This window comes from Ambystoma mexicanum, chromosome 11 (genome assembly GCF_040938575.1).
Source record: "Ambystoma mexicanum isolate Mex_15411 chromosome 11, UKY_AmexF1_1, whole genome shotgun sequence".
In the NCBI taxonomy this organism is placed as follows: domain Eukaryota; kingdom Metazoa; phylum Chordata; class Amphibia; order Caudata; family Ambystomatidae; genus Ambystoma; species Ambystoma mexicanum.
The window spans coordinates 231,652,503-231,672,993 of NC_090934.1; the positions used below are offsets into that span (position 1 = coordinate 231,652,503).

Sequence of the window (20,491 nt, forward strand, 5' to 3'; positions counted from 1 at the left end):
GTCCCTCGAACGGTGGATGACCACCACATTATTCCCATTAGCATAATACAAAATGCTAATGGGAATGTTGGAAAATCTTATTGAGTCTATTTACTTTAGTGAGAAATGTAAAGTAGATGGTGTCAATAAGATTTTATTTTAGTTCTAATTTTTAACTCCGCAAGGTGGTTCCTAAATGAACCTTCCTTTTGTTGTTGTTTGATGTATTTATTTTTTGCAGGAGAGGTTTGAACGTAAGGTGGTGAGGGAAATGAGGGAAGAGGCATCAAGCACTAATATGGAGGGGCAGGTGGACAGGGGAAGATGTTGCTCGTGTGTTACTTCTATGGTAGGGGGCAGTGTTTCTCATGCTCCTTGATTACAGCTTCCAAAGCACTTCAAATTTGCTGGTTACAGTATTGGTTGAGGAAGATGAGGTGTAGGAAGACAGCCTCCTACTTGCTAAGAAAGGAACAGCCTTTCTGAGAGCATTGCAGTGGCTGGATTGGGTGTGGCGGCGCATGGCGATGGTCCCGTTGGAGTACTGTCCAGGTAATCCATGACTCAGTGAAATTCACTGGTAGCTTTAGCCTTTGGTACATTCCCAACGGGTGGTAAAGAACTGCCACACCCATGATTCTCTCTGGGTGCTAGAGGTAGGCACTTCCTCTACCTCATGTTCTTGGTCGTCTTCATTGTCTTTGGAAGTACTGTGCTTTTTTTGTTGTGAAGGTCCTCCAGGTGCTGGTGGCTCTTGGTAGGAGGGATGGCAATAGATGGTGCCATTTTTAAGATAAATAGCAGTTCTGCTAATATTCTTCCATGTATGTGCTTTGTACCAGATTGTTAATGGACAATGAGTAAGTGTAGCTGTTGGAGCTGTGCAAGGGTACATTTTGAGCTTGAAAGTTCCTAGATCAGTAGAAAATGCATTTCCAAACTGTCCTCGGACCCGATCGCGAAGTGTGGACGCGTTTGCGGACACGTCAACATGATGTGCATGAGTGCATGGTCACGTGGCACTGTCCGAAATGTCCGCGATGATGTCAGACGTTTGTGGACATCGACGAATGCAAAAACAGTGGAAAAGGTTGCAAAAAGTGTATAGAAGTGTTAAAAATGATGATAGAAGGTGTGAACTTTGTTAAAGGGACGTTATAGTTAAGTTGCACTAATAAACACCTATGAAATTCACTGAAAAAACATTGCTAAAGGGACATTATGGTTACAAATAAAACCCAAAAACCTCAGAAACATAAGCAACCATAACTCGCGCCACCACTGTGCACTAACACCCAGGACATCAAAGATGACATCACAAAAGTCTACTATTGGAGTAGGTAAAAGTAGAAACAGACTCTGGGTTTGATCTGTGGTCAAAGGGTGTGGGTAACTTAATTTTTGTTATGCCATCATTATATGGTCCGCTCGTCTGCACTTGTGGCAACCATGTATTGAATAGATATTATAAGAGAAATCAATGAGGATTAAAGATTCATGAATATTGAGGTACTACTCATTAACGTTGTTGGTGCATATATTTTTACTTGTGTTTTAAATATTCACTTTTATATTGAACACTGAAGCTTCAGATCCTGTGGATTAAAATTGGTTTTAATAGAAGACTGACAAACATCAAATAAACCAATCTACACACACACACGACACGAAAAATTGTGAATTGCAACTTTTAAAAAAGGTACAATATAAATTAGACGAGTTTGGTGCACACAGGAAATACATATGCAACTTGCTGAATTTGAACTTTAAATGCAGTACAATACATATTTCACTGGTTATTTCAGTCAGTAGGGGAAACAAAAACAAAGCTGCCTCCAAAATCCCCACATCAAATGTCGACATGCCTAAGATAAGGGTGAAGCGAAAGAGAAAAATAAGAAATAGGAATTAAAGGATTCGAACAAGAGTAAATCAAATTGTTCAAGACATAAATAAGCCTGTCCTGGGCAAACTGACACGGTAAAATGATTGTTGGTTATTATCTAGAACAATTTTTCAGTTCAAACGTAGTTCCATAAATTAAACAGATTCCTGGGTGTGGAGGGTCTGTCTATTTGTTTGGGACAAAGGCACAAATGGTTCTCTATATGGTAGCTTGGCTGAGCAATCAGGGCTTAAGCACTCAGTAGGTGATGCAGACAGTTTCTTAAGTACAGTGAGTCCAGTACAGGGATTTTGTGGAGTGACAGGACACTGCAGCTGAACCCATTTGCCTTGATTGGTGGTACCACGTGTGCCGGAGGACGCACAGAAGATCACCATATGGTAAGTTTTTGTCTCAGTTTGCTTCTGTGTCTTCTCTAATCACTTGTATCTACTGTGCCTACCACATCCCTCTCTGCACCAACTTTTTTGTCCTTTATGTGTCCAACCTTTTTGAGATAGGTTGGCACTCCGCTTTGGCCGCTCCAGCCGGATAGTTAGCTTTTATGATATTGTTTCCCTTTTTTTTTTATTCAAGCAACCGCTGAGATGGCCAACATGCAGGACGCATGGGTAGCAGCCCGGCTTCTCCAGGCCAAAGATTTATTTAGTGAACAGCAAGAACATACAGTCACGCCGCCCACTGTAGGGGCCAACAAAAAGTCTAATGCAAACATTAGTAAGGAAGTAACTTTATTAAGGGAATACGAGAAATTGTGGAAGAAAGAGATATCAAAGTGGTGGGAAGAGCATTCTCTTCAGAATTATTTGGACATTGGCAGAATACCTCGAGGCCTATGCATTATGACTACTCCCTCTTTCGAGGATCACGATCCGTTGATGCTCCAAGAGTGGGGTGAAGCAAGCAAAGATTGTTCCGGCAAGTTCCTAACAATCTTAGTCAAATATGCTAAACGTGATCGGGAGCTGGCGCTCAAGGAATTGGCCAAAGTAGAGACGGAATTAACCAAGATCCCTCCCACAGAGGAAGGCAAACAACTACGTATCAAAATTGATGAAGGTCTGATCTCCTATGAAGATGATATCAAACAACGGAAACATAGGAAGTTCTTGAGAGATAAAAATAGATTATGAAATGGGCCGAGTTTTTACTTTTGCCAAACGGTTTGACTCCCTCCGTAGGACCAATGCCATACAGTCGACAGCCACACAGTCTGGCGATTTGGGGGCTGCTGCATCAGAGTCGGATATCTCTGCATCTGAGACTGATGAACCTACGCCAACATTTAATTTTTCAGACAAAATGAGACTGCTATGTCAGGACTGGAAAAACCAAAAAAGAGGCAGAGGGAATGGCAAAGCAAAAGGAAAAGGACAGAAGTCACAAGCAGGAAGATCATCCGCCGAGGCCGCCGTGGGAAACAGTCCAAAGGGGCACCAACAGGGCAGATCAATGCGCTCTGGGACAAAAAATTTGCCGCCGATCCTATGAACTGCTGCCAAATAGTTAATCTGTCGACTCATGTCCTTACTAAATCAAAGACCTCGCTTTTGTCTCTTGGCCTCAACGTCTGTCCCACTGTCAGTTTTGACTACGTGCAAGCGCGCATCGATTTTGACAAATTTTTGCGCAAAATCAAGTTAAAGAAGTTTTTCGTCACCAATTCTACCACTGCCAAGCCTCCATTATCAAGAACTGGCGGCACTGATCTGTTGATTTCTGACATTCCATCACTCATGGATCTGGCCTGCCTTGATGACGACAAATTTAACACTGCTCATTTCGATTTGTTTGACTTTGATATTAATCCTAATTGGGACATACGTACCCGATTCAATCTGCAATTTCCAGTAGGGGGCTGCATCGAGGCGTTCCATGATCTCCGTATCAGTGACCTCAGAAAACTACGCAAGAAAACCAATAAGACTAAGCAGAACTTGACCTTTACTCAACAGGCCGCTATCAGTGAACTTCAACAATTGCCACACATCGTCATTAAACTAGCTGACAAAGGCTCGAACATTGTCATTCAAGATAGAGGCAAATATGTAGCAGAAGCTAACAGACAGCTACACGATCGCTTGTGCTACAAGAAGCTTTCCAAAGATCCATTTGTAGAAATAAGGGCCGATCTTACTACTTTGTGTACCAAGTGGGCGAAAGAAGATCTCTTGGATGATGATCTGATTAAATTCCTTATTCCTGCATGCCATACTATACCCACGATTTATTTTCTTCCCAAGATACATAAATCTCTTAAGTGTCCCCCAGATAGGCCCTTTGTTACTCTATGTGGCTCACTACTAAAACATCTGTCTCAATTTATTGACGAAACACTTTTTCCTTTTGTATCAGTGTTGCCATCCTACCTGAGGGACACTAAGGATTTCCTTCAACACGTCACAAATACACCATGGGAAGAGGGTCTAATTTTAGCCACATTTGATATGGTTTCCCTTTATACTTCTATCGAGCATACAGTGGGCACTAATGCATGCAAATATTATTTGGACACTCGCTCTTTAAATTATTTTGGTCACAGTTCTATGATCTTGGAAATGCTTCTGTTTTGTTTACACAACAATGTTTCTCTTTTTGAGGGGTCTTTCTTTCGACAAGTCAGGGGGACTGCTTTGGAAAGTACCTTTGCACCATCTTATGCTAATCTCACGGTGGGGTGGTGGGAGGCTACTTTCCTGTCTGATCTAACTGCCACTTTGTTTCCAACACTGATTGTGTCCTGGTGGCGGTATATTGACAATGTTTTTATTATTTGGAAGGGAACTGAAAGTGATTGGTTACTTTTTGTTAAAAGTATTAATACCAACAAGGTCAATCTCAGCTTCACTGAATGCCATAGTTTTTCTGAGATTGTATACCTGGATGTCATTGTTAAGTTGGACAACCTTGGTATTCATACAGCTCTTCATAAGTCGACTAATACCGGCTTGCCCCTTCATGCTAGCAGCTGTCACCCGCCGTCCTGCAAAAAATCTATTCTTTACGGCGAATTCATTCGATTTCGTCGCAACTGCAGCAATATTGCTTGCTTTGATCGTTACTGTGCATCGGCAGCTGTAGACTTTGCCAAACAAGGATATGACAGGAGGACTGTTGAAATGGCCTACATGAAGGCACGGGGCCTTTCTAGAGACACTTTATTGTACAATACCAAGCCCAAAATCGCCAACAATGATGACCCTAGATTTATCATCTCTTTTGATGCTGCCTCTAACTACATTCGGAAAATTGTTGAGAAACATTGGCGCATCCTTACCTTAGATAGTGATCTCGGTTCTGTTTTGTCCAATCGTCTCACTATAACGTACAAACGTGAGCCCTCTCTCAGAGACAAACTTGTATCCAGTTTTTTGTCTCCCGTAGAGAAAAAGGTATCTTCTACGACATGGCTCTCGACCCCCTCAATGGGGTTTACAAAATGCATGAAATGCAAAGCATGTGCCCATGCCACTGTGCTCAAATCTTTTATTCATCCTGTCACCAAAATTACTCAAAATATCAAGTATTCCATTAACTGTGACACCACCTTTGTCGTATATGTCCTCTCATGCCCTTGCATGAGATGGTACATTGGGAGTACTACGTGGAAACTGAAGCTGAGAATCAGTGGCGGCTGCTATCATAGGGCGGCCGAGCGCCGCCCACCCAGAAAAAAAAGAGAGAAGCTAAAAGAGATTCAATCAGAGAACTTCTCTGATAGAATCTCTTTTAGCTTCTAGTGTGCTGCATTTCCTTTGCCAACAGCGCGGGGGCGCTGTGGCAAGGAAACAATATTGTATACTAACTATAGGCCAGCCCGGCTTTCACTGCGGGGCGCGTCCCAATTTAGTATATTTGTTTCTATAGTAGAGTGCGTGGAGCTCTTAGCTCCACGCACTCTACGTAGCCCCTTTCATTAGAAGCCTGGCGGGGCGCTTCAGGGGTGGCCCCGCCAGTATAAAATGTGCGCAAACAGCGCACTTCGGATTCCAAATCCTTCCCCTGCCATGAATACAGTGATGTCATTGGCTGGCAAACAGCCAATGACATTACTGTATCTATGACTGGCGGCGCAGGGTGTGTGCGTGCGCTTGTGCCGCCTTCAATCACACCATCTGTTTCTCTTTCCCGAGCCCGACGACGACAACAACACACGAGTGCTGCTGCACCAGGCCAACCCAGAGGCGCTGCGGACCCGGTAAGTACCCCGCCATCCCCATGTTTGTTTCTTCTATCTGTTTGGGCCCGGGGACTCGGGAGTACACTTACTTACGCTCCCCTCCCCGGGCCCAAACTATGTGGTCCACCATGGCAGGCCAGGCCCAGTCAACACTGAACGACGTGTAGGCCAGGGCCTACACGTCGTTCAGTGTTGCTGCCAGTGCCGAGCTGACTGCCGTCAACTTGACCACCGTCGAGCCCACCAAGGCGGGGGCCGCCTGGGCCTACACGCCTGCCTGCCCTGGGCCTTTCCCAGTCCCCGGTTCGTGCCATGGCCCAAGGGCCTTGCCTTGGGCCACGCCGGACCGGGCAAGGCCCAGGACATGCAGGCAGGCGTGCGCTGCTGCTGCTCCTACTCAGCCGCGGCCCGTGACCACTCCCGCATCTGCTAATTGTGCCGTTTTATATTTTCGGCATTTAAAAAGCCGAAAATATAAAACCGCACAATTAGCAGATGCGGGAGTGGTCGCGGACCGCGGCTGCTGGTGAGTGTGCATTTGCTTTATTCTGCCATATGTGTGCAACTTCTTCCTTACGTGCATTACACGTGTCAACCACAAATCCATTTGTTGATGGTGTTTTTACCTAATGTGCATTCTGCAAGAGTCACAACCCCCCAGTGCTCTGATGGTGTGTGAGACTCTCCTACGTCTTCAGCACTCTCATGTAACTGTCATGATGCACGTGTCCCTTGTCTTACTAGCATAGTATGTTTCATGAGGCTCTATAGTGTGGTGGTGGTATGCATGTCTGTGTGCTCTTTAATCATCTGCAAATGTATGTGAATGGTGTTTCTATCTTATGTGTGTTGGTTTGTAGATGCAGCCCATATATGTGTGTGCATGCATCATTAACAGACACGTATAGTAGTCCTAATCCATTCATCCACCTCCTTCAAATTCATCTATCCATTCATCCGTCCACCAAACCCTCACCCCTCCATCTGCCCCTCCATGCATCCCTCCATCCATTCCTCCCATACCCGTCCATCCCCACCCATCCATCCATCCAGATGCCCATCTCTGCAACCCTCCCTGCAACCACTCTTCCTCCCCAGCCTCTCTCGCTCATCTATCCCTCAATCCCCATATCTCCCCCCTCCACCTCCCCATCCTTCTGTTCATTCTTTCTGTCCTGCATGTTCTCTTTCCCTCCAACCCTTTCACCCTGTGTCCCTTCCACTATTGATCGTCAATCTCTTCCTCCACCCATCTCTTCATTCCTCTGTCTCTCCCTCCATCACTCCATCCATCCTTTCCTTCCTGCGTGTATCGCGCCTTCACTCCCTACATTTCTTCCCTGTCACATTCCTCCATTCACCCATCTCTGTTAATCTCGGCATTTCTTCTCCCTCCAAACCTCTACCCTTCTCTCTATCCCTACCTTGATCCATCCATCCTTCTATTCCAGCCTCCATTGCCCTCCCTCTATCTCGTCCTCTCTCTATACTTACCTCCATTTTCCCACCTTTCCTCCCACCATCTCTCCATCCCTTTAACCACCCCTCTGTCCCTCTCTCCCTTCCTCACCTTGTCCCATTCATCCTTCCTCCATCGTTCTCTCCTGTACACCCTCCGTTCCCCCTTTCTGCATTTTTCCTTCCATCCATCTCTCCCTCCATCCTTTCTTCCATCCAGCCCTTCCCCCATCCTTCCCTCGCATCGATTCCTCCTTCTGTCCCTTCCTTTAGCTATCCCTCACTCCCCCATCTTTCACTCATTCACCCTTGCATCGTACATCCCTCCCTCTAGCCATCCCTCTCCTTCTCTAGGTTCTTCTAGGTTTGTAATATTCGTATCTCATGTTTTTACAGAGCGTGTCGTAATTGTAGCAGTTATTACCGGACTGTCACTTAAAAGGTACTCGGTGCATCGACCTTGGAAGGATGGGACTGAGGAAGCGGCTGCTGGCAAAGGTAGGATCCCTGGAGTTGGTGTATGGGGGACCCCCCCAGTTTCCCCTCTGGGGCCTGTAGTCCCACATTCTGGGAAAATGTCATTACTGTAACCACCAAAGAAATGTATTTCACGAGAAAGGAGGAAAGTACCCAGAGCCGCTACAATCAGGGAAGCAGTGCTATGGGGAGAAACCCACAGCAAGAGAGAAGAGGAGGGGGGTGTGGGGGTTGCATCTGGGCCTCGTATGGGCGAGTGACGTGCATCAGTACATTATGCCGTGTTTTAACCGGAACACGGGAAATAAGGACGTATCTGTGTGCATTGAGGAATGAGGATGCTGTTTAGTGGCAGAGCCTGTCGTGTGGTGGAGTTGGGCCGGGTTGAGTGCTTTCCCGTGGCTTCCTGTGCTCCGATGCTGTTTTGGGCTTGGTCTCCTGGAGACTACCCCGTATCCGTTTTTTTTTACAGCCGCCTGCCTACCTGACTCTCACTTGCTGGCGGTTGCTCAAGTTCCCGTCATTTTCACCCCTGGGGTCTGTGCTGCAAGTACTGAAATCCCAAAGCTGAATGTTCTTTCAGATTACATAAATTCACACGTGGAAATGCAATAGATGGATGGCTAAGTAAGGGACATTAGGGGGCAAGCAGAGTTATGGTGGTGAAGGCTGCCTGCTAGTAAGCCACTTTTTGGTTGTGAGGTTCTGAAGCTACTCAGGCCCTGTTACGATGCCTGTATTCTACGGGAACTGCTACTTAGTGGGCAGAAACATGCAGCTTTGCTCTGCTAGCCTGCTTCAGCCACATCCTATTGGTCATGGTTGCCTCTGGGGCTTGGGGGGTGTACACGTGTGTACATTTGCTGAGACCAGGTGCGGCTGTACATGTTGAGAGAGGACGGCTCTGCACTGCAGCTGCAAGGGAAAGTGTTAAAGGAAGCAGGTCATGGGTCATAGAGGGTCGTGGGTGAAGGGAGGCTACGAGCATTTGTTAAATTACGTTCATTGCAAAAATGGTTTTGCGGTTGAAATGCAGTGATGGGCGAGGGGGCGGGGGGAGGAGGGCTAACAAGGCGGCCTGTTATCCATGTGTGCAGAACTTGGGTAGCAGGGTGGCATGTGTAGGGAGATCTGGACAGGTGGGCAGCTGACACACGTGTGCCCTACACACATGAGCTTGGGGGACGAGGGGTGGGCAGGGACATATAACTCACATTCCGTAGGATAACAATGTATACACACGCACATTTTAGAGCTCACTCTGTAGTACAGATATATCGATCACATGAAGGGAAAATAAGTTGAAATGCCTGTCGATACATGAGCCCTGTTATGGTTCAGAAGTTAGCTCAGTGTGTGAAGCACTTGTTACACGATTTCATATGGCACATCACACTATGGCAAGTTTCATTACAAAAGGTTGCCCTGATTAATCAAAGAGAAAACATTGTGTTGTGCAATATATGAATGTTTATGTCCTGTATGGTCCAATATCATGAGTTTGGCTTTTGTTTTTTTAAACAGCCTAGGGTGTAAACGCTATCACCTCTAGGAACTTCTAATTTTGTCAGCTGAGTCACAATGAGATTATGATATGATATGGCATTTGTAACACGCCGATACACAAGGCGCGAAGCTCACACGTGATTTGCACAAGCTCATATGCATCATCATGTCATAGCTGGAACCAACTCCCTGTACGGGAAACCTGTGGGAAAAATTGGAGCTACCCCAAAAGTACGATTTTGTAGAATCTGTCAGGTAAGGTTTAATAATGAAATTATAAAGCACCTCCTCGCAGAATGCTAGCGGCTAAGCCCCACATATGAGGGGCCTAAAAATAAATATATATGTTAAGTAAAATTGAGCTTTATTTTCCATTTGACTTTTATTTCCTGACCGGAATGAACTGCAAGTCCAAGAATGCAAAAGCATTTTCAGGCCGTATTTGAATTTTGTAAAAGTAATTTCGAGACGTGAAGACACACAACAAAACGTAGTTGGCCTGATGTACAGGTGTGTTTTTGAATGGGAAAACCCCATTTAAAAAGGCTTTGTAAATCAGGCCCAGTGTGGTAAGGTCACCTGGTTCACACGTAAGAATAGTGTACCACCATTAATATGTAAAACCGAATGCTTTTTTCATATTTCGGTGGGTTTTTTGGACAGTAAATTGCACATTTTGTAGGCCATTTTTCAACCCCCCGCACTCCCCTCGGGGGGGGGGGGGGGGACTGCGCGCTGCGCGCGCGCTCGCTACTGAATTCACCCTGGAAAATATACGCCCCACCAGCTTTCAAACTCACCAGCCGCCACTGCTGAGAATCCTATAACATCTCAGAGCCATTAAGAACTCTGATCCAGCGTACCCCATGGCTAAACATTTTGAACAAGACCACGACAATGATGTGAAATTATTCACTTTTTTTGGAGTGGCACATGTACCTGCTCATCCGAGCGGTGGGGACCGTGTCCTAAAATTAAGACAACTTGAAACTAGATTAATTCTAGATTTTGATACCAAGTATCCAAAGGGCCACAATGTTGACGAGGAATTATATACCTTTCTGGGCACTTAATTTTCACTTGTTGCCTTCCTCGCCACTCTGTTACTGCTCTGTCTCTTTCCCTAGGCCTTTTTTTTGATTATTCTCTGATTTTTATGTCCATTTCGGACGTTGATTTGCTGTTTTTGGATGTTTTTCTCTTTTCTTTTTGTCTTATGTTCTGGAGATCATTTCTTTACCTTTCTACTTGTATCTTAATTTGGATTTTTTTATACTTTGGCTGTTCACTTTAGTACCTATGGGGAGGTCTACATCATCAAATTCTTTCCTTTTAATTGGTTTTAACTCGGAGTCCTTCCATTGCTGTGGTCTGGTGTACTGTTGTTGCCTTGCCTCAGATGGTTAGTTTTAGCTTCAAATTTTACAATCTGTGCAATGATTTGTGATTATGGGCTGTAAATTGTTACGAGTGCATTTTAATTGTTATTTTGGTTATCCTTCATATTTACATTTGTGTTTTTTGTCTTGTTCTAGTTGCTTATGCACTTGCACTTTAATATGGCCATGTGACCATGAGGCCATATCTACTATTTGTAGTTGCCAATATACTGGTGCTTTAATGCGTGGATAAAGGTACAGTCATACTGGCATTTTGGCAGTTAGCTAGGTGGGTTCTGTAATTGCCCATTTGGCATTTGCCTCCTATTGCACCTTATTAATTGCTTTAAGCCCTAGCTGCTGTTGCACTTTATTATGGCCATGCCATCCTGAGGCCATTTCTCATTACTGCCATGCTACTGCCGATGTATGTGTACCTTAATACTTGCTGAAAGGCCCAGCCATGAATGCACTTGCACTTTACCTTGGCTTTAACATCATGAGGCCGTTTTAATATACTGATGCCTTTTTATTTTGCACTTGTTTAGCCAGTATCTCATTTATTTCCATTTACGAGTACATTTTACCTATTCACTGATTCGATTATGAGAGCTATTACCATTGTTGAATTTTGGGAGTGTTGTTCGACCTGTTAATGAAATGTGTAGGTGTCATCATTCCTTACTTTGCTGATGACGTGGTTTGCTTCGGCTCCATTACTACATCGCAGAGTCATTATTTCCGCTTTCTTAACTGGTTGCAATTTTGCATTTACCTTTTAGCTTGATTGATGCAATGTTTTAGTAGAGTCTGTAATGTGGGGTTAATATTATTATTCCCCTCTCTATTATGAGCCTGACCCTCTGTATGCACTATGCACTTTAGTCCTTTTGGACCATTGTCCCTACACAAAGCCGGTATGCAACGTTCATGCTCGTCCGTTGTATTCCTTGGCTGGCGGTATACATGTCATCTATGCCAGTGTTTATATCCCTCACAGGCATGCTCAGCACTTCCCGACTGCAAGGCGTCAGTGCTGCACTCATGGTTTTATATGCAGTCACTGTATAGCAGTGTGGTTCTATTGATTAATATTGTGCGTGCATGAATTATTGCTTTGCAGGAATTGCTATTTATATTTGATTGCATGTATGTTTATCCACTCTGACTGCGCTTTTTATGCTCATTCTTTTTGCCACTGGGGCTTTAATTCCAAATTGAAAAATGTGTTAACATTTGCAGTATTATCTTCATGTCATATTTCCGTTACACATAAATATTCATATATATTTGTATAGGTATGATCTAATTGTCCCTTGTGACTATACATCACTTTCCTGTTTTCCTACTCATGCACGCATTTTTCCACACTCTATAATGGCTGCCAGCATTTTTCTTCTTTAGCCATGGACCCACGAGCTAATCAACATAGTAAAAGGACTGTAGTTTTCACTGTATTTCTACTAGTCCATTCCTCCCCCTTTGCTACGTGATCAAGCGCTTAGTGGAGCGCGAAACACGTTGTGTACAGGTCGTGTACCATGGCGTCCTGCCTCTGTGTGTCTTTGTGTGGTTGCTGATTGTACCATTATTTTTTTGTACAATTCTTTTATTTCTATGGAAACATTAAAATATATCCGGTTTTCAACACAGTGTTTCCTTGCTTTTTGTCCGTGTTTTGGAGTCTGCTGCAATTGCTGCTGTGCCTGCGGGAGTGCGGCTCGCCTTTCCTCCTTATTTTGGATATGGATATATATATATATATATATATATATACACACACACACACAAATAAATAACACTTTGTACTCATGCAGTTCTATTAAATAAAATGGCAAATATATACGCTCTATGTGGTACCACACAATACTTAAATTCAGTAATAAATCCACAAACTGCAGACAGTTTCAAATAGGCATGTGAATTGCTACGTGAGGAGAAACAGCATAGATTAGAGAAGAAAGGCAGGTTAGTTATGAACAGTGGCAGAATGCTTTCATTAGATTAGATTCACAATTCTGTGTGAGGAGCCCCCCCACCTGGGCTACCTGCTATGGAAAGGTTAGGGAGTAAGTTAACTTGTCTTTTACAGCCAAGTCCAAAAATGTTCAATAACCCTCTACTGTCTTTTTAAAGGTTCTACCACCCCCACAGTACCTGAGAGGCCACAGGAGAACAGGATGCAAGATGAATCTGCGACCCCTGGATGACTCCTGAGGCTGGAAGATGCTCTTCCCCGTCACAGTACCTTTGGTGCCTTGGCAGGCAAGTGGCAGAGTTTCTCGGTTTCACTCAATGATTGCCTTCAAGGATTGAGCCCCCCTTGGAAGAAGGAGCCACTGGGATGCTGAGTCCAAGAAGAAAAATTGAACTAAGTTCTCTCTGAAGTGCAGCAGTTTTGCTCTTCGGTGCTCTCTGTTGGTCAACGATTTCTCGGACTGTAGGAGTTCTGGGAAGAGGAAACTTGCTGTTGCCTCCTAAAAGGCTTGGTAGATGAGAGTAAGACTCCTGGGGACCTTCGATGACTTCTGGCGTCGACAAGTGCAGATGTCACATTTGGTGTCGGGTTCTGGGATTCTGCGGTATTCTGACTTTTGGTTCTTCTGTGCTACACTCACAACACAGACCTCTAGAGGGCTTCGGGCGACCTGGACTCGACTGACACCTACCATATCTGGACTCTTGGGATGTCTTTGTTGGATTCTGGTGGAGAGAAACCCATCAGCGGACCTTCCTCTGCACTCAGCGCCCTGGACCTTCTTGGGAAAAAGTCGTCAGTGACGATGGCTAGGAGGTCCCTCATAGCATTCTTCAGTAGTTTGGAACTTTCAAAGCTCCTGGTGTCAAGCAGCACTATGGCAGGGTACCCTCTCTTCTGGGCGGTAGACAGCAATCTGGCTTTCAGCAGTCATGAACACTGTTCTGGACTCTGGCAACACAACTGGACTTCTTTGACTCGAAATGTTCAGGCACTCCTCTTCTGGATTCACGAAGACCCTTTCTCTGGACGGCAGGCACACAGGAATGGCTTCCAGGGTACTTCTGATGAAGAGAAGCAGGTTGCACAATGGTTCCTCGTAGCTCAGGAAGAGAGTCTCCTAAACAGGTCCTCTCTGATCAGTCCTTGCAAGAACACAGCAGCTTTCAGATTTTGTGAAGAAAATGCAGCAGCAGACTTCTCCTCCAGCTGGGCTTCAAGGAACAGCTTCTTCTTGCTTCAGCTTCAACTTCAGCTTCTGAACAAATTGGTGAGTTTGTTCCCCATCAATTTAGGCTGAGCCAGACTCAGTCAACCAATCACACAGAAGGGCATTTATGCAGGCAGGCAGCCAATCAAGCTCCCAGGCATTGAGGCCATTCACTCCAGCCAGACACCCATAACAAAGAATGTGGATTGGGGTAAGCAGTATGATTTAGTTTGTAGTTGGACTAGACAGACAGTGATCCAAGGTTGGAATGTCTTCCTGCATAGTTCTAGCTCATCGATAGAAATTTCACATTAGTATAGATATACAGTGTGTCTACTAAAATCTAATTCTTTGATTTTACATGTAATTTTCTGTTGTTGTATCTATTGTTCTGCTGTGTTTTTGCACACATGTATGTGCCATCACCATGTTATGTTATGTATTGATGTACACACTAAAATAGAATGATGATATGTATATATTATTTGTATATGTAATCTAGTCCAGATGGATATATACCTCCACACGAATACTGTCTAAAGGAGGACATTCTATATTTAGGCATCTCCTCTCAACGACTTTAGTTTCTTTATATGTATGTGTTAATGATACCTTTCTGTTCACATATCTAATTAGTTTTAAACATGTCTACAAATGTTGGGAGCCCACCCTTGTAAACTGTAAGCACCCAGCCTTTCAGCACACTACACTGCATTTATACCAGTTTCAGTCAGGGCTGTCTCAGGCATAGTGTCACACACAGAAACCAGACACTCACATACAGAATTTGAGTTGACTCCCAACTCCATGCACACAGGTCCCACCCCAAGGGTGAACTCACAACACACATCCTCTGGGAAGGCTCCAGTCAGTCTGACAGGAGGCCCCAGAGCCATATATATGGCATTACCACACAACAGCCAGTCAGGAGGAAGGGAACAGAGGCAGGGGTTCCCAGGACGTTGGTAACAAGGTAAAAGGCAATAGAAACCAAGCGGCCACAGTGGCCATCTTGCCTTCCTTCAGGAATCCATTGATTCCTTTGGCAGGCCCTAGTTGCACCAAAGATATAGGACACTCAATGCCACTGCCAAGTCAGCATTTAGGTGCCACCAGCCCATACCCTGTTCTGTGGGCAACACAGCTGCCGCAAAACACACATAAGGGGTACAAGGATGTACCCCCACCCACGGTATTGCACGGCTGTTGTTCACCAGGTCCAGGCTGGACCTCAGTGTCCGGAAACAAAGAAAACACACACAGAGAAGTGGTAGGACAAGGACTAGGAGCCGCTCTCCCCACAAAAGGCATTTCCAGCATCACACTCAGAGTCCCGCCACATTCTTTTTTAGGACTCGAGCCCTGGACAAGTACCATTAAAACTGTGCATTTTGTCTTTAAATACCATCATGTTTTTGGGCAATGTCACTGGTCCATTGTGCTTTAAATAACACCATTTGCAGCTAATTTGTTACTTGCTCCCACACACATTCTTTGGGGAGAACAGTAAAGGGGGCACATTTGAATCGTTAGAGCAACTTGTAGTTGCGGGTTACTTGCGCCCTGGTACTAGTTCAGAGTATGTCACAACTATTCTCTGCACCTCCCTCTGTGGTCCCTTCTCAAGGCATAGAGGACCAGGAAATACTTCCAGGCAGGTGGTACGATATCAGGCAGAGACAGACACTGGTTAGATGTGCACCTCTAAAAGGGTAGTAAAGGATCTGCATAGCCATTAGCACTGGGCCAAGGTTGGTGGCATAATCCAAGCATTAACTTCACCTGGGGCAGTATATGTAAGACCAATTCTCACTGTTGATGCCAGATGCTATGCTTATGCACTGTATAATGTGCATAGGGAAAGTAAACCTTATTGGACAAATGTACATTTAGTCATGTTAAAATAAGCCATGATGTTAGAGGTCACACCAGCCTTTTCTTCCCAGTTTTCTTCACTTCCATGAGATGGGCCCATAAACTCAGACAAACAATGGCATGGGGGCCCGGCGGACCCTCACTGTTATTTCAATAGGCCAGTTTGCCATGGACAGGAGAAGGTGAAGGAAGCGTGGCTAGTGGGTCAGAATCAGAGAATAAGATGCACACAGACATGCATATACCTAACAAAGATGTATTTGCATAAGGGGTTTGCAGCATAATCTTTTGTTTAGCAATTATTGCGGGGAATCATCTGGACCATGAGTCAATCTTTCTTCGTCCCATCAGCCTTTTTGCTCCCCTTCAGCTTGTAGTAGACGGCGGTCCCGCCAATTGCACCGTTCAAGTAGGAGATGCCGGCTTTGGCGCCTAAAAGAAAAGAATGGAAAAATCATGAATAAAAGTCAATGGAAAAACATACTGTTTATTTGGTTAATGTACTGTGTTTGGTCGATTCCTACTAACTTTAAACTTTATAAATCCCAAAATACATCCAATCTGAAGCTAAGATTTCAAGGTAGGGATTCCGGATTATTGGATGACCAACCAACAGCTTAAGCCAGGAGCTCTTGCCCTCTGCATTGCAGATATTATATGGATATGAATACAAACAAGAAGAAGATTGGTTTAGCGGATAACCCTACCCCTAAAAAGGCAAAGGCAGAGACAGAAGACACTGCAGGACCCAAAGACATTTATGCTCTTCTGATGAAGATGCCACAGGATGTTGGGGACATGAAATATACTCTGACGGATCTCTACATGAAAGTCACTATTCTGGAGGGTAGAGTTAACAAGATTAATCAGGAGACAGGGGGACTGGTCACAGAGATAGAAAGCAGCTAAAGCGCCTACACCGATATGAAGCAGGAACTGGAGGATTTGCCAGCTAAAAACATAGATCTGAATTTAAAAAGCTGGCATCACAATTTGCGTTTGGTGGGTCTGGATGAGAGTGAGGAGTCTGATAACTTCTTGGAGAACTATGTTGTACATGTCTTGATGGAAATGTATGGTCCAGACACCCTACTGGCTACAGATATGGTTTATGCCTACAGGGTTGGTAAGTTCATCCATAATAGATTCAGACAACCTTTGGTGGCTTTTAGCAGAGTATGTGCAAAGGAGAGGCTCCTGAAGGTAGCAAGACATAGGGGCCGATAGTTGTACAAGGGGAAACCCTTGGCTTGACTTCCTGACTTTGATAATGAGGCAAGCCTTTGGTGAGGCCAAGAGAAAGGTGAAGGAGAAATAGATCAAAGTGATGTTCGTCAAACCAGCCATTCTCAAAACTTTCTTACATAATGGAGTCAGAAGTAAGGAGGACCCAAAGGAGGATCTGATCTGGATTAGGGACGGAGATCCCTCTACAGTGTCATGGGACTTCCTTCCAGTGTTTAACATGCATGAATTTGGATATGCATTAACTTTTATAAGTTTTGTCTGTTATGGCCTTACTCTTGTTGGGGACTAAAATGACGTTGGTCATATCGGCAGTTTAACAGCCTCTTTTAACCTTGTTACTCTTTGCCTTGCTCTGTGCCCGTGGGTCCACTGATCCGTGCCGTCTTCTGTTTTCAACTACACGATCGAAAGATGATGTGCAACATCTTCAGGTGCCTTCCTCTAAGGTGCACATAGAGTCAATTTGGCGAGAAAGCTGTTGAGAAGGATGCCAGGTCGCTCACACCCTTATTCATGGCGAGGATGGATGCTCATGCTTGGAGAGATTTCAGCTGGAGGTACTTTTTTTGGGGGACATTTGAATACTTCTCCAGCTTGAAAGTTTGGGAGATTATCATGAAGCCAATTGAGGATCATCTTTTAGTCCAAGGGATGGGCGGGGGGAACAGCGTTCTCTGACATAAAATAGCTGTGTGCTGCTGTCCAGGGAGCGGTGTGAAGGGAGTGCCCTCGGCCATGAGTGGGGCAATTTTTGTTCACAGGCACGGCTCCTCCGGTCAGTGAGTTTGCGGACAACCGTGAGTAGGAGCTCCATGCCTCTTCCTTGCTGTGGTTGAATGAGTGGGCTGAGAATCCACAGATTCCACAAAATAAGAATCTGTGGCCAGTATTGTCGATGTTACATTGTGCCAAAGCCAAGGCTAACACAAGAATCAGATAGGCCCAACACATCTCATTGCACCTCAGAACTGGAAATGCCTAAGGTGGGGGCCAATATGTTGAGAATCTGAATGTCAGCACTGTTCTATACAGTTTCTTCATACATTATGTGGAAAGACTCATCCAGTACTAAGGCCAGGGATTTCTTCACCCTATCTAATTAGTCATTAAAAATGCCATGTGGCTCGCTAGATGCTTCTGAAAGCATGTGTACATTATTTTGGAAGGTGACACGCCAGGCTGTGTAGGTCAATACTTAGCTCCCAACTGAACACTGCTTTAAATTTGTGTGTATATAATCTCCATTGGTGGTCATAATGCAGAGCATTGAAGATAGTTCCCCGATGGTTCCCCTGTAAGAAAAGATCAAACCAAGTATGATACAATGTTTAGTTCCAGGACTTTTATGCTTGCAAACTGATGATCTGTGTGTAACCCCCTTGATGGGGTTGGGGTTGCCTTAAACCGTAGGCTGGGTTGTGGGGACGCCCCTTCCTGGTGTACACAAAAAACCACATATATCACAGCAACTAGGGCTGAAGGTATGACAAGCATTTAAAGTGCACTGAATAGTGTAATACACTGTTTCCACTATATAATTATTATTAGTTAGGTGAATTGTATGTGAAATGTAAGTGTTATAGATTTAGGTTTGATGCAGTATGTATTATATATACCTATGTATTGTTATTAGCAATAAGATCTTCCATTGTAGCTGCCCCGGTGGGGTCTTTGGCCATAACAATGACCTTTACTACAAAATGTCCTCCATTTGACCTTTGTGAGAACCTATGAGGGCTCATGGAATGTTGAGGAAGTGGCAGTTGAAGGGCAGTTGGAGTGAGAGAGCAGCTGTGACAGCCTGCCCTGTAGTTAAGCTCTCCACAGGCTATATAAATATATACATTTATATATACCCTGAGAGAAAGAAAACAAAACCCATGACTTAATATAGGTTGTTTTAAACCTTTTATATGCCATCAGTTTAACCCTTCTCATTATACCAGCACTCACCAGTTTGAGGAGTTTTTATAAGGGGTAAAATGTGTGTGGCTCCCCTTCCTCATATGTTCATTCCAATCCGACTTCAGTTGTGAAGAGGTAAGGATTATTTTTAGCTTTACAAATGTGCAGAGTGTTCCGATCGACACAGAAAGCACTGTTCAACGTGCCTTCAAGTCATGTTATTAGAGAGAGAAAGGCTTCAAGGAACACTCTCTCCATTTCTCTCTGGCTCAAGGGAGATAGGAAATGTATAAACAGAGGCTGCAGGCAAATGTGTCACTAACGGAATACCGACCTCAGTACAGTCCTGTTTCTACACGGTATGAACATTTCTTGGGGATTCCTATAAATGAAGGCCTGCCAGATACTTTTGACTATGCCAGTGGAAGTTAAGGAATACCTTTGTTTGCAAGGCAGCTGCACATCTATCCTCTGCACTGTGATGTAAATTGGGTTTCAATCGTTTTTTATGTCTTTTGAGCCTGTACTCCCCCGTCCTCCATCCCACAGCGTCAGCTGTATGAGCTACATTAGCAGTGTTAATATTTTATTTGAGCTGCATTCACTGTCTCCCATACCTTTTCATATGGACTTCCTGAATCCCTTTTGGCACCAGGAGTATGGGATATTGTGACTGATTTATGAACTACGCGCTCTGAAACTGTATTTCCATTTTTTTCAAATAGCCTGAAGAATGGACCCTTTTATAGGGATTAATGCACTGAAAAGTAACACGTTGATTCCTGAATCTTAAAGAGACTGATATTTAAATGCTGTATGTTTCTTCAAATCTAGAGTCCTGGAGCACCAGTGGAGAGAATCCCATCTGAGATCACTGAAGCTGCTCCATGAAATTCAATCTGCGCTTGACCCAGGAGAGTGGGCAGTGTGCTATTTCATCCTTCGCTTTCAGCAACTAACTGTAAGGCATATGGTGTCTTACCTGGAACTGTCTATGTCACATGATTTGAGGCATTATTACTTGTTTTTGTCTACTTGGAGTATTTTAATCAATTTTATTATATAGGCCCAGTTTTGTTCTGTTACTGATAATTCAGATGTGAATGTACTTTAGTCAGAATGATACTTCCAAGATCCATATTTGTGTTTCACAGAGTATTATCCCTCTAAGGAGGGGACAAGAGTATTATATATAAGCACCACTGTTATACCTATGCATGCTCAATTTATTGAGTCATCCATGTGCAACAGTGTGAACGCTGCATATTACAATTAATATGGAGGGGTGATTATTTTTATTGATTGGGCTTTCCACACTGTCAGTCCAGAGGTTTGGTAGTGCTCTCAGAGTTTACTAAAAAAAGAATTCAGGCTAGTCCTGGTACCTTCG

The 20,491-nt window shown here is 44.3% G+C and overlaps 1 protein-coding gene across 5 annotated transcripts in view; it reads right to left on the reverse strand.

Annotated features, from left to right (window-relative positions):
• Nucleotides 1-1,572: 1,572 nt before the first annotated feature.
• Nucleotides 1,573-20,491, reverse strand: part of LOC138503311 (uncharacterized) — a 391,310-nt gene continuing 372,391 nt past the window's right edge. For all 5 annotated transcript variants that reach the window (XM_069622930.1, XM_069622932.1, XM_069622931.1 and 2 more), the window contains one exon: nucleotides 1,573-16,380. In XM_069622930.1, coding sequence (XP_069479031.1) covers nucleotides 16,277-16,380 — 104 coding nt within the window. In that variant the 3' untranslated portion in view covers nucleotides 1,573-16,276. The remainder of the gene's footprint in view (nucleotides 16,381-20,491) is intronic.